Source organism: Jaculus jaculus, chromosome 1, assembly GCF_020740685.1.
Source record: "Jaculus jaculus isolate mJacJac1 chromosome 1, mJacJac1.mat.Y.cur, whole genome shotgun sequence".
In the NCBI taxonomy this organism is placed as follows: domain Eukaryota; kingdom Metazoa; phylum Chordata; class Mammalia; order Rodentia; family Dipodidae; genus Jaculus; species Jaculus jaculus.
This window is the reverse complement of record NC_059102.1, coordinates 233,473,973-233,490,638: the sequence shown is the minus strand read 5'-3', so window position 1 is coordinate 233,490,638 and position 16,666 is coordinate 233,473,973. Positions and strand designations below refer to the sequence as shown.

The window sequence follows — 16,666 nt, the reverse complement described above, 5'->3', positions numbered from 1 at the left end:
TGCCCTGTTCTGCCCAGGGCCTTTCCATGATGAATGCCTGCTTCTGGGACCAGTGCCATGACCTGTATTGGGATTACTCTAAACCCAAACTCCTGTGAAACACTAGGGGAAGGACCTCTGTCTCACAGATCCTAGAGTCTGAACAGGGCCGCTGAAGCCCTTAGCACCAGCTTTTTTGTCATTCTATCCATTCATCCATCCGGTTCAATAAGGATTTTCTTAGCACCAGCAGTAATCACAATAAAACTTAAAAAGCCAAGGAAGGTCGCTCAGTTAGTAAGGGGGTTTTCTAGTGTGCACAGAGCCCTGGGTTCATCCCAACACTGCACAAACTGGGTGTGGTAACAGTACCTGTGATCTAGCACTCAGAAAGAGCCAGAAGGATCAGAAATTTAAGGTTATCTTCAGCTACAGGGGGAACTTGAGCCCTGCCTACCCAAGAGACCTTGTCTTAAAAAAGTGTTAAAGAAGACAAGTGTGATAGTATATGCCAATATGCCCAGCATGTGGGAGACTGAGGCAGGAGAGTCATGAGTTTGAAACCAGCTTAGGCCATATAGAAAAATCTTACATGGGTCAAAAAAATTTGAAGTGGGAGGGCTGGAGAGATGGCTTAGTAGTTAAGGCACTTGCCTATGAAGCCTAAGGACCTAGGTTTGACTCCCCAGAACCCACATAAGCCAGATGCATATGGTGGCACATACATCTGGAGTTCCTTTGCTGTTGCTAGAGGCCCTGGTGCCCCATTTTCTTTTTCCCTCTCTAAATAAATAAATAAATAAATAACCTAAGGGGATAAAAACCTAAACAAAATAACACAAAAAGTTAAAACTATTAGGCGCTTACCCTAGCTGGATCCCTGCTGAGGTGTTGGGAATATGAGCTATTTAAGTTACTTTTACTTTTCTTTGTTCAGTTTGCCCTAATAGAGTGCTTCACATGTTATTCTGCAGGTTTACTCATGTTTTCAGCAGATCCTTCCTTCTTGTGCATCTGTGTTGGCTGTGAGAGAATACACATTCCTGCCTTGTGGGCACTCAGGGTGTGGTGGGGTGCAGACGGTTGCTGAGCGGGGCCCCTCCAGTGTACTGAGCACTAGCCTCCGCTGCGGATCCTGGAGTAGCTTTGGATCTGTGCTCGGGAGGGAGAAGAAAGCTTCTCACAAGTGGTGACAGTGACTTGAGTCATCCAGGATGGAGAGGGCATTCCAGACGAGGAGCCAGCAGAGGCGAAGGCCGGCAGGGAGAGCAGTCGGCTGTGAGGGGCCTGAGACATGGCTTCACACTGTCACCTTCAGCTGCCTGAGACGTTTCCATAGACTTTTAGGGACCCAAATGAGGTGAATGCAGGATTTCTGGGTTTGTTGCAGAAAAGTTTAGGAGGAACCATTATGAAGCAGAACTGGAGTTTTATTTATTTATTTTATTTGCAAGCAGAGAGCGATAGAGAGAAGAGAGACAGAGAGAATGGAGGCGCCAGGGCCTCTACCCACTGCACAGACACATGCGCCACTTTGTGCATCTGGCTTTTCACGGGTACTGGGGAATTAAACCTGGGTTATCAGGCTTTGCAAGCAAGTGCCTTAACTGCTGAGCCTTCTCTCCAGTCCAGAAGTGGAGATGTTTTCGAAAACAATCAAGAGAGGCACTCAAAAAGAGAATGAAGGCATACCAGAGAGCATGGGTGTGCACTTCTCTACGACAGCCACAGTTCAAGTGTCCTGTGGTGACTCCTCAGAATTCCATTGTTCAATGGGCTTCTAGGAGCTTCTTCCCTCCTCTCCCTCTGTCCCCCTCTTTAGTGATTGAGCTGGCTCTGGAGATGACTTGGATGGGGTTATAATCTGGTAAGTCAAATTCAGGAGCCACTGGGGCTGCACAAGTGGCTTTGGACATGGCTTTTACTCACATGAAGTTTTGCATGAGATCCCGGAACATTGTAGGTTTACAACTGGAAAAGGGTGGAAAGCCTTAAGCAGTTGTTAATTGTGTTGGACTTCTTATTTCTGTGCTGGTGAGAGGTTTCAATTAGACTTCTGAGAAAGGGATCCTTTCTCCTTTTTCATGGCTTCAAAAAAATTTCCCTGCCTTTCTATCTTGCCTCGACCAGGGTCACTGAGCTTCCTGGAGGCTCAATCCCGATTGCACAGTTCAGGGCGGGGTCTGTTTCCTTAGCCAGTAAGTCAGAATTCTGCTCCTTTTCCAGAGACAGTAGAGGACTCACCATCCCAGGAGCCAAAGTGGTCTTCAGAAAACTTTGGATATGGGACTAGGCAGATGGCTCAGCAGACAAGAGCACTTTCTATGCAAACGTGAGGGCCTGCTTTCAGTCCCCAGCAACAATATCAAAAGCTAAGCAAATGAGAGTCTCTGTCTCAAGGAAATAAAGGGGAAGAGATATAGAGGACGACACTAAACATCCTCTTCTGGTCTTTGTACTTGTGTGCTTAAGGCACTTATCTGTACACACGTGCACTCACCACACATGCTATACACACACACACACATACACACACACACACACAAAGTTGGATACGATGAATCCCAGTACTTCCCCTCATCCTTCCCAAAAAGCAAATAGAAGTCAGGCACGATGGTGTATGCCTTTAATTCAAGCACTCTGGAGGCTGAGAAAGGAAGATTGCCACGAGTTGAAGGCCAGCCTGGGTTACAGAGTGAGTCCCAGGTCATCTTGGCCTTGAGTGCATCCCTGCCTCAAAAACAATAAAATAAAATAGAGAAGGCTTGTAGCCACAATATTTCCAATATCGCCTCTGTCCCCGGGGATCAGATTTCCCAGTTACCCAGGCTGCATTGTGAAGTAAGGCCAACCCATTATGGATCTTTAAGAAGTGCGGAGGCTTCTGGTGATGTCCATTTTTCTGCTTCTGCCTCCAAAGGCAGCTGATGATGGCCCCCGTGTGTGTCACCTGGGCCTATGTTTGCAGGGCAGCTGAGGACTTCTCTGCTACCGTTGGCTACCAGAGTTGTTGGCAGCTGTGTCCCCCATTGTCAGCCACATTGCTCTGAGGGTGGATGGGAAGGCGGCTGGATGGGTAGACAAGTGGGTATGTAGATGGGTGGTTGGGCAGGTGGGTGGGTTTGGTACGTGGGTGAATAGATGAATGAATAGGCAGAGAGACAATAAGTAAGTGGATGTGTGGAGGCCGAGGCATGAGTGGACGCACAGATGGGTGGACAGCAGATGGATAAGTGCTGACTTTTTTTTTTTAATTTTATTTATTTATTTATTTGAGGGTGACAGACACAGAGAGAAAGACAGATAGAGGAAGAGAGAGAGAATGGGCGCGCCAGGGCTTCCAGCCTCTGCAAATGAACTCCAGACGCGTGCGCCCCCTTGTGCATCTGGCTAACGTGGGACCTGGGGAACCGAGCCTCGAACCGGGGTCCTTAGGCTTCACAGGCAAGCGCTTAACCACTAAGCCATCTCTCCAGCCCAAGTGCTGACTTTTTGTCATTGTGACAAACACCTGAGAGAAACCACCCAAAGAGAAGGAAGATTTATTTTGGCCTCGTTTCTGAAGCTTTGGCCTGTGGTTTCTTGGCTGTGTATTTCTGGGCCTGTGGAGAGTCGGGAGCATGCGGCAGAGGCTGTTCAACTCATTGCAGACAGGAAGCAGTGAGAAGAAGGAGCCGTGCACAGACACAATTGATCTTTCCAGGGCCCACCTCTTACTTTTCAGCAACTCTCAATAATGCCATCATATTATGACTCCATCAAGAGATTAATCTATTGATTAGGGTAGACCCTCAGGATCCACTCACTTTCCCGAAGCTGATCAGTTGGTAGCCATGCCTTCCACACAGGAGCCTGTGTGGGCCATGTCATGATCAAGCTGGGACAGTGGGAGTGCTTGCAGATGAGCCGTTGAGTGCCTAGATTTTTTTTTTTTTTTTTTGTCCATGAAGGACAGCTTCCCTCTGCTCCTAAGTAGGGTCATGGTCATCCTGGGACCTGCAGAGGAGCAGCCCCTTGGAACATAGCCCCTGACCCTCAGCTGGTGAGAGTGGTGTTGGAGGGACGTGGAAGAGAGTGGTTTGGGAGTGGGGCAGAGCCACTCTAGGACTGCTTAAGCTAGGACTTGGCTGTTTGCCTGTCCTGGCCCGCTTCTGATCTCTCCCTTTCTGGTTCCCAAACAGAAAAAGACGTACCAGTGCATCAAGTGCCAGATGACCTTCGAGAACGAGAGAGAGATCCAGATCCACGTTGCCAACCACATGATTGGTAAGAGCATGTCTTCCCAGCTGTGTGGGGCCACTCAGCGAGGCTCCAGATTGGTGGTTCCCGTCACCATTTCCCGGTTTTTAGGATGGATGCCACTGCTACAGTTACTGTGACATTTCAGTGGGAGTCAAGATGGCTAGGTGGGAGTGACTTCCCCACCTGAGTCTTCTCATCACAGATCCACTCATGGTGCTATCAAACTTATGACAGCCTCTTCCATTTCCCAGCATAAATTTCCCTCCATTTCTGCAACGAGTGCTTTCCGGTTGCCAAGCACTCAGGGGCAATTAGGCTTCAATTCCGTGTGTCATGACATTGAATAGATTTAACTGCTCACATTTTCCCACTCCACGTGGTGAATTCCTCAGGCACAATTGTCAAAACAGAATGCTTACAAAGTTCTTCCTGTCTTCTTCCTGTCTCTCTCCAAATGGATTTGGACTTTGGAAAAAATTTAATCCTTCTACAAGGGCAGTATTAAAACTCCCATAGAGTCCAGATGCTTGGCCTGAGGTCCCCTGGGATGCTGTGAATTCTTGCTGGCCTTATGTAGATGGGGATAGCCTGGAAGCTGGACATGTCCTGGCTGGAAGCGAGGACACAGCTGCATGTGCTGGTGTGTAAGTGGGCACATGGGTTTAAAGGGCAGGGGTAACCTGGGATGTGATGGCGGGTCTGACAGTCCAGGCCTCAGGAAGCCTCAGGAATCTTGGTATCCTGGGTGTTTCTTAGATGAGTGATTGCCTTCAAGATCATGTGATCTGAACGGGGAGATTTTATCACATTGGGAGCATCCTGACCCTATTTCATTATTATATGTCATAACAAAACCCTTCTGAGCATGTGTTCAGAAATCTCACATACTTGAGTCTCTACATTTGAACACACCTCTGCAGCAAGCACCTGGATCAGGAGAGCGCACTGTCCTCAGTATTCCTAAGCTTCTCTTTTGGCTCACGAGGTCCATCCCCTGTTAGCAAAAGGTCGTTCTTACCCTGATGTTCCTAAGCATAGTTGGTTGTGCCTTCTATGAATGGAAACACGTCTCCGTTTCTTTGCTCTCCTCCCATGCCTGCCTGTAGTGGGTCTTCTCGTCGAGGTGGACTATCCCATCCCTCTCCTCCATGGGCCATTGTTACAGTCAAGTTTGTGTTGCTGGCAGAAATCACCTGACCAAGAGCAGCTTTTGGTTAAAAAAAAAAAAAAGGTTTATTTTGGCTTATAGACTCAAGGGGAAGCTTCAGTATGGCAGGGGGAAACGATGGCATGAGCAGAGGGTGGACATCACCCTCTGGCCAACATAACATGGACAACAGTAACAGGAGAGTGTGTCACTCACTGGCAAGGGGAAACTGCCTATAACACCCATAAGCCCGCCCTCACTGCCTCCAGGAAGTGTTAATCCCCAGCTCTCCATCAGCTGGGAACCTGGCATTCAGAACACCTGAGTTTATGGGGGACACCTGGTTCAAACCCCCACATCCCTTGTGCTGTTTCACAGACTGCTGTACATGTCTATGGGTGAACGAACACATGCCGCCTTCATGCACTGTATAAGTGTCATGCATATCTAGTAGGAATATGGGGATAGACATGGAATTACTGGGTCATAGGATATACATTGTTCACCTTTAGTAGATAACCAGCCCATAAATTCTCAGAGCGAATGGATGCATGTGTTTCCTAGTCATGTTCACGAGACCTTCAGCCACCCTATATCTGGGGCATCATTACCCACATATCGCATGAAGGGGACTCCTGGCTCTCTTCAGGAAAGATGCTGGCAGAACGAGCACAGATCCCCTCATTTCCACCCAGCTGCAGTGTATCTTTGTGAGGTGGGTACTCAGTCTTGTTCAGCTCCTGTCTGGACAGTCTCCACCTCCAGTGTGTAGAGCTGGTCCTCTTAAGGCATAGGGCCCTGACCATGTGGGTGGTAGACTCACCTGGAATGAGGGAAGAGAAAAGCCAGAAGGGGCAGGTGGGCCAAGGAGCCCGGCCTGACAGGGAGATTGGTGGCTTTTTAATGTCTTCCGTTGGAAAGCCCCTGCGAAGTGTGGGAAGGGAAGCCTCCTTGTCAGCCACCGGCTGCCAGAGCCCTTCCTTGGGAGTGCCAGGGAGGTACAGATGAAGATGTTGGAAAATGTTTGCTTTTGTAGCAGGTGGTGATGCGGCTCCTGTTTGTAAGCACGGAGGGCGAGAGCTAGCTAATTGGGCCGTGGTGATTTCAAAGGTGCTCCCCCTCCCTTCTCTTCTCCACCTCTCCTTTGTGCATGGCCTGGAAGCCGTGTGTCCTCAGGTGCGAGACGAAGGGTCTGCTCTCAACTGGAGTGTGGGAATGCAAAAGGAGGGGTGATGGTCCAGCTTTGTGTGAGGGCCAGGAGTCCAAGGGAGCGGACAGGGCCCCTCACCTGCAGCTGCGGCAGCACTGTGAGCTGGCCTGCAGCCCAGGACACAAGGAGCTGGTGGCCTTGTGCATAGATCAGTGAGCCTGATGTTTCGGTTCCCCGTGCAGGCTCATAGCCGTGACCCCCGTGAGCCAGGCATTAGCCCAGGATGGTGCCTCTTGCCTACCCTGCCACCTGCTAGCTCGCTGTCATCTCATCGCTCTGATCCATCAGAGAATGTCAATAGAGCAGGTGCTGCATGGTGGCCTCCAGGGTGTCATAGAAGGTGAAAAGGCCACATCCCTGCTCTCAAAGACCTGACCTTACAGCATCACACAGAAGATGCACCTGTCCATTGAGGGAGTCTGAGAAGGATGCTGGTCACTGCCGCTTACTCAGCCCTGCAGCGTGCCAGAGCCGTCACACCTGATCTTGTCTCCATCCTGGGCCTGGGTTTGCAGGCGTGACACGACATACCTGAGGTCTCGGAGCTGGAAAGCAGCCGCGACAGGTCAGACGATATCCACGCTCTCTTGACTGTATTTGCAGCTTCTGCCAGGCCTGTGGTGAGAGAGGTTGCTGGTTCCCTGTCTGTGGGGAAGCAAATGGGGCTGAAGATTCGAATGACAACGATGCCATATGCCGTTGGAGCGGGGACCTGTGGATCCATGGGCCCTGGGCCCTGAAAGATGAAGGGGAGCTTTTGCTGCGGCAGGGCTGCCTCTACAGGGGTGAACTCAGCATAGGCAGGGGCCAGGGTCTTGAATGTTGTGTGTTGCTTGGCTGTGAACGTGGGCGCAGCACTGCAGAGGAGGACTGTAGGGCAAACAGAGCTCAGGATCGGGGGCAGGACAGGTGCATCTCAGGAGCTGTGGGGCCTCACTCAGCCTCATAAAGGCAGCACACAGTCATAGAATTATGGCAGTGAGGAAATAGTTTGGGGTCCAGCCACAGAAGGCCTTGAACATTCAACAAAGGAACTTGAGTTTGCAGTTCACTCTATATCCTGAGGTGCAGCTCTGAGGTTGTCTTGGTTAACGTTTTCTCTTTAAAAATTCAGAAGAGTGGGCTGGAGAGATGACTTAGCAGTTAAGGTGTTTGCCTGCAAAGCCAAAGGACCTTGGTTCATCTCCCCAGGACCCATGTTAGCCAGATGCACAAGGTGGCGCATGTGCCTGGAGTTCATTAGCAGTGGCTGGAGGCCCTGGCATGCCCATTCTCTTCTCTGCCTCTTTCTCTCTCTTGAGCTCTCAAATAAATAAGATAAATACATTAAAAAATCCAGAAGAGGTGATAGATAGTAGGGTTCAGCCCCTCGTACCCCCTGGCCCCCTGCAACAGGCAGAGCTGAGGAAAGTGAGCCACATAAGGCCCCCAGGCTCCACAACCCCCGCTGGCATCTGCTTGGCTCGTTTGTGTCTCTAGCCTGGTCCCCTTAGGCTCTGCACATACAAGCTTGAGCTGAAGCACTAGCGAGCCGCTGAAGTTTTGAGAGTAGAGTGTGGCCTGGCCTGAGCTGAACTGAGAGCTTGAGGAGGATTATTAATTAGGTAATCAAGATGGGAGCATGCGGCCCTGTCACCTCTCATCCAGGGGCAGGAAGGCACTTGTGGACAGAATGACATTTGGCTGGTGCTGTATTTATGGAGGAGGTGGCATGAGAGACCTGGGTTGAGGTAGTCCTTGCAGTTCCAGTAAATTTGCCCGGCCCAGTGTCCCTAGGGACACTTCTCCTGCTAAATGACCTGAGCCCAGAGTGGCTGCCCTAGAGCTGGCTCGGGTAACAGTTCCCCTTAGCAGCACCAAGGGGACTTGGGGGTGGAAATGGTACTATTCTGCTTGGTGGCCTTCTCATAAAATCAGAGAACTCAGGGGTCTGAAGCAGTCTAGCCTCTCTGGGGACCCAAGCTACTGGAGACCTCCCCTGGTGCTGATAAACCGGCTTTTGATAGCAGGGGCCTCTGATTGGCTGTGCAGCTTGGAGAAACTGGGAGTTCGCATGGCTCAGGTCGCCCCGCTTTGGAAGCATTTTCCAGCACCCTGCCTGGCTTGGCTAAGGCAGGTGGGTTGTGGTTGTGCTAGAAATGAGGGCCTCTGGAAGCCTTTTCAGTGCAGGGTCACCTTTGAAATCCTTCCTTCCCAAGGAATGAGCCCCTTTCCTTGGGCCTCCCCCAGATTTTGAGAGAGCCTTACACATCCCCTCCCCCAACATGCACATCAAAAAACGTGGGGCAGTGCGCAGCTCTGCTCCGTGGCCTCCTGCTGGGTGGCCTGCACCTAGCTCCTCCTTCTATCACCTGCCGCCAGCCTCCCCACTTTCACTCAGGGCTCTGGGAGCTTGTCCTCCCCCCCCCCACCCCCACAGCCCACTAGCTTCACCGAAAGTGCCTCTGCAGGAGGGACAGAGCCCAGGGGGCTTACAGAGGCCAAGGGACTGGGCCGAGCATCTGGCTTCCGCGGTCTAAAAGGGAGGAGTCGTGGGTCTTACTGTGTCGGAGCATGTGTGTGTGAGGCATGCCCGCCAGCCCTGGTGATCGCTGCGGGAGCGAGGCCTGCAGGTGGGCATGTCGAACCAGCCTGTTGACTCCAGTGGCCTGGGCCCTCCTTGACTGCTAATGTATATCTATCTTTGTGGTACTTTGGGATGGGACACTGGATAAGGGGTGGCTGAAAAGGGTTCTGAGAACTTGCCCTTGAGATAAACAAACTTGCCATGACCCAGAGTGATCCCAAGGGGGCTGACTCAAGCCCTTGGACCCCTCCATGTGTCCTTACTCAGGGCCTTTGAGGCCCTCAAGGGAGCCCCAAGGAGGTCAGGCTGGGAAGAGGCTGTCCTGTGGGAGTTGTCTCAGGATTATTTGCCCTCAGTGTCCTTGGACAGTATTTGTGGGCTCTTTGGCAGGAAGCCAGGCAGGACCAGGCTCTTCCCAAGGGGCATTAGTCACTGACGTCTTTCTGCCCTGTCCCTGAGTGCCTGTCAGGGCTGAGCTTTGCTTTTGGGGGTCAAAACATGGGGAGTACAGAGGTACTTAGGGAGGATCAGCATCTCCTGTCTCCTGTTAGCTTTGTCCTTGTCTGCCACCCTCCCAGGCTTCCCTCACTGTGCAGCACGGACTGTCACCCTTCAGGGAAGTGTGTGTGCGTGTGTGTGTGTGTGTGTGTGTGTGTGTGTGTGTGCGCGCGCGCGTGCGTGCGTGCGTGCGAGAGAGAGAGAGAGAGAGAGAGAGAGAGAGAGAGAGGTGGTGTGAGAGACAGAGACCCAGAGAGGTTTTGCCTCCGTTCCTGGTCTTCAGAAAGACATCCCTGTAGATGAATCTAAATGCCTTATAGCCCCTGCCCATCATTCTCGCGGCTCTTTGGACATCTGGGACCCTAGCCTGCAGTACTTTGGAGGAAAGACCTTGCTGGTCCAAGGAGGACAGCTTCCCCTTCACACTAGGGGAACATAAAACCCCTCAAATCAAATGGAAGAGGTGGCATGTGGAAAGGAAAAAGAGATGGGTCTCCCCGCTATGCTCCTAATGGTCCTTTGATTCTGGTAACACCAGACCCAAAGCTGTACCTCAGCCCGGTATGTGATGAAACATCTCCTCCCCGGAGAGCCTGGAATTGTTCTCTCAGACTAACAAGCCTGAACAGACAGCTGACAGTCCAATCGTTTTCCTCCCCCTCGCCAAACTCAACTACCCCTCCACAGCCCTCACAGGAAAGACAGGCAGGACTCAGTTTCCTTGACTGAATCCCCTGTTGTCAGTACATTTCAGGATGCTGTTGGCTGAACACTCTGGCTCGTGGAGAATCATCATTTGGAATTTAAAAAATGGTCTAAATCTTCTCGTTGTATTGAATTCCTGGCGTTTGTGTGCTGCTTTTATGAAGAGGAGAGGACTCTGTGGTGGGATTTCCCCTAATAGTAACTCTGTAGCCTCCTGTTCAGCAGTGTGGTTCATGCCCTCTTAGTGGGCTTGGAGGGAACTGTCAGCTCATCTTAGGAGCTGCTAAGTCAGAGAGCAGGCAGGTTGGCAGCCAGGGGCCCCCAGGCTGGGGAAGTAAGGTGGAGAGACATCCAACAAGAGGAAGAAGTGAAGGCCTCGTCACGGGGAGGGGGGATTCTTCAAGCCCCGCTGCGGTTGGACAGTGAAGAGTGAGGCAGGCCCAGGGGATGCTGTTGCCTTGGCTGGCTCGCCTTTCAGCGTCCTGCCTGGTGGGGTCCCCAGCTCATCCACCTGAGGAAGCAGAGGGGAAACATCCCCCAAAGATGACCAGTGTGGTGTGGTGAGCCTGGGTTGCAGTGAGAATCCAGGTTGCCGGTGGCAGTTTATCAAGATAGAGGATCGCTTGTAAGGTTACCGGTTTGAGTCTGTCCTGCAGATCCTTTCCTGAGCACCCAGACTGCCCAGTCCGCCGAGGTGAGAGCCGTCAGGAGGTAGAGTGCCGTGGAGGCTCGGTGGTGGGACTTGGGTCTCTCTAGGCTCATCTGTGGGTGTCCTGGCTCCTCGCGTGTAAAACATCCCTGTCTTAGTGTGGAGTAGCTCAGGTAGAACTGTTGACATGAAGCCAGAAATCCAGCTCACCTGGTTAGAACAAAAGAGGATTTACTACTGGCTCATGTCACAGAAAAGCCTGCGCATAGGTAGTGGGCTTCAAGCATGGTGTGTTTCAGACCCTCCAAGATTAAGTCACCTCCCATCAGCCCTTCTCCCCAGACCCCCCAACACCACCCTGCCCTTCTTTGGTTTTGTTTTCCTTTGTTACCTTTCTTCCCATGGGGCAAGATGACAGCCCACCTTCCCAGCAGGGAGGGCCATGCCGCTCCTTCCTCAGCAGCAAAGGCCTAGGGAGAGGAGACTCGGGGTGTGGGGTCCTGAAGCTGCTCATGAGTCAGTTATCAGAGTAGCTTGTGCGGTATAGCTGGCATCACCCCCAGTGGTGGCAGTGGAGGGGACTATTTTGGACAAGTAGGAAGGCATCCATTTCCATACGAGAGGGGCAGTGTACAGTGTCATCTGTTTAGAAGATTAAATGGGCTAAAGTAATTATAGACTCGCTCTACCTCCACTGCCTGGGTGCTGAGATTACTGGCATGCACCACCATGTTTGCCAGTACTTGGTCTTGGAAAGCTTACTTTTTAAAAAAAAAATTATTTATTTATGTATTTATTTATTTAGAGAATGGGCATGCCAGGCCATCCAGCCACTGCAAACAAACTCCAGATGCATACGCCCTCTTGTGTATCTGGCTTACATGGGCCCTGGGGAATAGAACTGGGGTCCTTTGGCTTTGCAGGCAAATGCCTTAACTGCTAAGCCATCTTCTCCAGCCCGGAAAACTTATTTTTATACTACTGGACTTTGCTCAGTTCACTTAGCTGTCTTATGTATTTATTTATTTATTTATTTATTTATTTATTTATTTATTTATGAGGCAAGCCCAACAGACTGCCCCCTTTTTAATGAGAGGGAGTGAGAACTAGAGCGAGAGTGAGCGAGCATACCAGAGACTTCAGCAACTGTTATCACACTCCAGACACATGTGTCACCTTGTGCACATATGTCACCTTGTGTGCTTTTGTCACCTTGCGTGTCTGGCATAGGTGGTAGCTGGAGAGTAAAACATGGGTCCTCAGGCTTTGCAGGCAAGCGCCTTAACAGCTAAGCCATCTGACCAGCCCATTTTATTTTATTCTTTTAGATTCTGTGGTCATGGACAATCATGTCATTGACAAATGGGGACAGTTTTAGAGATTCCTTTCCTATCTTATATGCCTTTGATTCCTTTTTCTTACATTATTGCTCTGGCTTGAACTTTCAACACTGTGTTGAATAGAGTTGTAAAAGTGGATATGCTTACCTTATTTCTGATTTTAGGGAGAAAGCGTGCCATTTAAAAAAATACGTAGACTTGGCCTTGATTATTTGTTAAACATTTTAACGAATAATCAATCTAGTGAAACAACCTGCCTGTGAAATTTTTCTTTTGGCAAGTTCTAAATTATGAACAATTCATTTTCTTTACTAGCATTGACTATTCACACTATTTCATTTTGTTTGAGTTTTGGGCAGTTTATTTTTTTTTAAGGAATTAGTTTGTTTTCTAGTTTTTCTGACTTGTCCATGTGACATTGTTCATTTATTCCCTTATTATCCTTCTGGTGTCTTTGATAGCCTCACTTTCATGCTTGGTATTGGTACTTGGTCTTCCCTCTTTATTTTAGTACTGTTTGATGTTTGTCAATTTTATTGATTTATTTTTCAAAGAACCAACTGTTAGTTTAATTGATTTTCAATTTTATTTTTCTGTTTTCTGATATCATCTTTATTATTTACTTCCTTCTACTTTGCCTTGCATTTATTTTACTGTTATCTTTCTAAATTTCTAGTAAGTTTGTTGATTCAAGACTTTTTATTTTCTGAGCACTTAGTATTATAAAATTTCTCCCTCTTGGTACTTATTTAGCTGCACCCCTCAAATTTTAATATGCTGTAGTGTTATTTGCTTATTTATTTTTTGCTTCTGTGTGTTGTATACACATGTATGTGCCCTTGTGGTGCCCCAGACAGACATTAGTCTGCAGTGAGATATCCGGTGCCCCACTTTGTTGACCTAACTCCTCATTGTGTCTTGAGCTGGAGCCCCTCTCTCTCTGTCTTTCTTTCTCCCTGCCTCCCATTTTTCAGAGTTTGTGGGGCTCCATCTATTCTCGGGTTTCTGCTTCCTGCTGAACTAGAGTTACAGGCATGTGTGCCGTGCCCTGCAGTTTTTACATGGCATCTGGAGATTTGAACTCAGTCTCAGGTCCCCTCCTGACCTCATGCTTGCCTAAGAAGCACAGCTAACTGCAGAGCCACTTTTGTAGTCCATATTGTAGTTTCAAAATCAATTTCAGCCTAGTTACAATTTTCATTAAATTTCCTCTTTGGGGCTGGAGAGATGGCTTAGCGGTTAAGCGCTCGCCTGTGAAGCCTAAGGACCCCAGTTCGAGGCTCGGTTCCCCAGGACCCACGTTAGCCAGATGCACAAGGGGGCGCACGCGTCTGGAGTTCGTTTGCAGAGGCTGGAAGCCCTGGCGCGGCCATTCTCTCTCTCTCCCTCTATCTGTCTTTCTCTCTGTGTCTGTCTCTCTCAAATAAATAAATAAATAATTTAAAAAAATTTCCTCTTTGGCCCATAGTTACATAGAAGAATTTAGTTTTAACTCATTTGGAGCTGTTCTTGTCTTTCTGTTGTTAATTTCTAGTTTAATTTCATTGTGATTGGAAAAACAGTTTATATTATTTTTAATTCTTTTTTTCCAGCAGGGGTTGATATAAAGTGTTCTTTGTTTTTCTTTAACTTTTTATTTACAACTTCCATAATTGTAGACAATAAATCATGGCAATCCCCCCCACTTTCCTCTTCACAATTTGCAACTCCATTCTCCATTATATGTCACCCCCCCTTAATAAGTCTCTCTTTTAGTTTGATGTCATCATCTTTTCCTCCTATTATGGTAGTCTAGTGTAGGTAGTGTCAGGCACTGTGAGGTTGTGGATATCCAGGCCATTTTGTGTCTGGAAGAGTCCATGGTAATGAGTCCTACCCTTCCTTTGGCTCTTACATTCTTTCCGCCGTCTCTTCTGTAATGGACTCGGAGCCTTGGAAAGTGTGATACAGGTGTTTCAGTGCTGAGCATTCCTTTGTCACTTCTTCTCACCACTATGGTACCTTCTGAGTCATGCCAGCATCACCACTGTCTGAAAAGACAAGCTTCCCTAACCAAAAGCGAGAGTAGCGTTATTAATTATTAATCATGAGTATGAATGGTAAGAGAAGTGCTTACTGGGCAGTTTGATGAGCATCATATATGCATTTAGCCAGATATCAGCAGGCATTAGGCACCTAGGGCTTATGACCGCCCCCCCCCCCCGCCCTCGTCATCAGTTTTTGTATCAGGCATGTATTCCCTCTTGTGGACTGGGACTCTAGTCCAGTTAGAGAGCAGTTGGTCTCCCCATAGCAGACATGGCACTGTGACACTCGCTGGCTCATTTGGCCCGGCTGGCCAAACTTGAGGTTTCAGTGTCCACTGTGTATCTCCACTGGTGATTATTCTCTCACCTACCGAACAACATGTAGTGTAGCTTTTTCCACCTTTCTGTCAATTAGTGTATACAGAGGAGGTTTTCAGCTCAGCTCCAGCAAGATTTCCCGGTGACCTTGCAGCTCAAGGATGTGGAGTCCTCAGCAATAAAGTCTTACTATCTCTTCCTGGTGGGAAACGAAGAGACTGGGCAATGGCCTGTAATGTTCTGGGGCATCAGGGACCTCCCTGGCCAACAGCCCACTGGAAGGTATCCCACCTCTGGCACTGAAAAATTTGTAGTAACAATCTATGGCTTTGGGGTGCACCATTGTCCAAAGAAGTAGGTTTTCCTATGACTCATTCATATCCTCTTAGATTTTGGCTAACTCTTCCCCAACCCTTCTTTTAGTCAGTACCTTCCCCTGACCTCACTTAAACCTTTCCACCTCCAGTAATCTGTTCTTCTACTTACGTATATATTCAATGTATGTAAAGTAGAAGAGGATCACCATGAGATAGGAGTATCACCATGAGTTTGAGACCACCCTGAAGCTACAGAGTGAATTCCAGGTCAGCCTGGGCTAGAGTGAGACCCTACCTCAAATAATAAATAAATAAATACATAATATATAAATATATAAGCAAGCTGGGTGTGACCATGTGTGCCTCTAACTGCAGTCTTGTGGGAGGCAGAGACCAGGGAATCACTAGAACTCACTGGTCATCCATTCTGATTGAAAATGACAACTCTCGTTCAGTGAGAGACTATGTCTGAAGAAACAATGTGGAAGAGGAATAGAGGACACCCAAAGTTTTCTGGCCTCTGCACACACATATGCATGTACTACTATTACTTCCACATACGCGCGCACACGCCCATGCACACACACTACATACTACACACATGCCGAAAAAGAAAACTCAAGAGATGGGAAATCAATTATATTTGCTATCTTATTTCTTTTGCTTTGGGTCTTATTTAGATTTTCTGTCTTAGCTGATTTCCCTTAAGGCCATTCCAGTTCAGGAGGGGTGTAGGCCAGGTGTGGGCAGAGTTCCAGGTAGTCTCCCCACTGACCCCTCTCTTAATAGTGGTAGGGTGCCTCATTCCTGCTGTCCATCGTCACCAGGCGCAGGATGGGCAGTCTCCTGCTGCAGCTCAGTGGAAAAGACATCCAGGCTCCCTGTGTGGTATCTACTGATGCCAAAGTTGGGGCTCTGTTACCCCCAGCACGTAGGAGCATGTTGTCTTCCTACTTGGGTGTCTGTGACCTCACCATAGCAAGGTGGGCAAAGGGGGTATTGGATGTTGCATTTGCCCTAAGGAGTCCACATTTTCTACTGTGTGTATGTGTGTGTATGTGTGTGTGTGTGTGTGTGTTCATGTGTATGAGTGGGAGTTTGTGCATGCCTCGTGTGTGGCTGTCAGAGGACAACTTTTGGTTTCTGGTCATCACTTTCCTCCTAGCTGTAAGCAAGATATCTCTCTTCTTGTTGTATTCTTTTTGCTTGTTTGTTTTCAAAGTAGGGTTTCACTCTAGCCCAGGCTGACCTTGAATTCACTATGGAGTATCAGGGTGATCTCGAGCTCACGGCGATCCTCTGCCTCCCGAGTGCTGGGACGAAAGGCGGCTGGCTGTGCTCTTGTTGCTCACTGCTGTACTCGCCGCTTGCCAAGCTGCCTGGTCTGCCAGCTCCCAGAGAAAGTCTCCTGTTTCTGCCTCCCACTTACCGCAGGTATGCTGGGACTGCAGGGGCTCGCCACGGTTTACAGCGTTTACGTGGGGTCTGGGGAGCTGTGTTGGTTACTTTGTCATTGCTGGGACAAAATGCCTGACCCAGTGTTGCCTATGGAAGGGAAAGGACTTCATTCAGCTTACAGGTTCCAGAGGGTAGAGTTTCATCATGGTGAGGAAGACATGGCCTGAACAGGAAGCCAGTTGTCAGGTCCTCAAGCAGGAAGGAGAGAGG

General features: G+C 49.1%; 1 protein-coding gene across 1 annotated transcript in view; it reads left to right on the top strand.

Moving 5' to 3' along the window:
• Window positions 1-16,666, top strand: part of Znf423 (zinc finger protein 423) — a 317,240-nt gene that overhangs the window by 192,801 nt on the left and 107,773 nt on the right. The window contains exon 5 of the mRNA XM_004664840.2: window positions 4,161-4,245. Within this exon, the coding sequence (XP_004664897.1) occupies window positions 4,161-4,245 (85 nt within the window). The remainder of the gene's footprint in view (window positions 1-4,160; window positions 4,246-16,666) is intronic.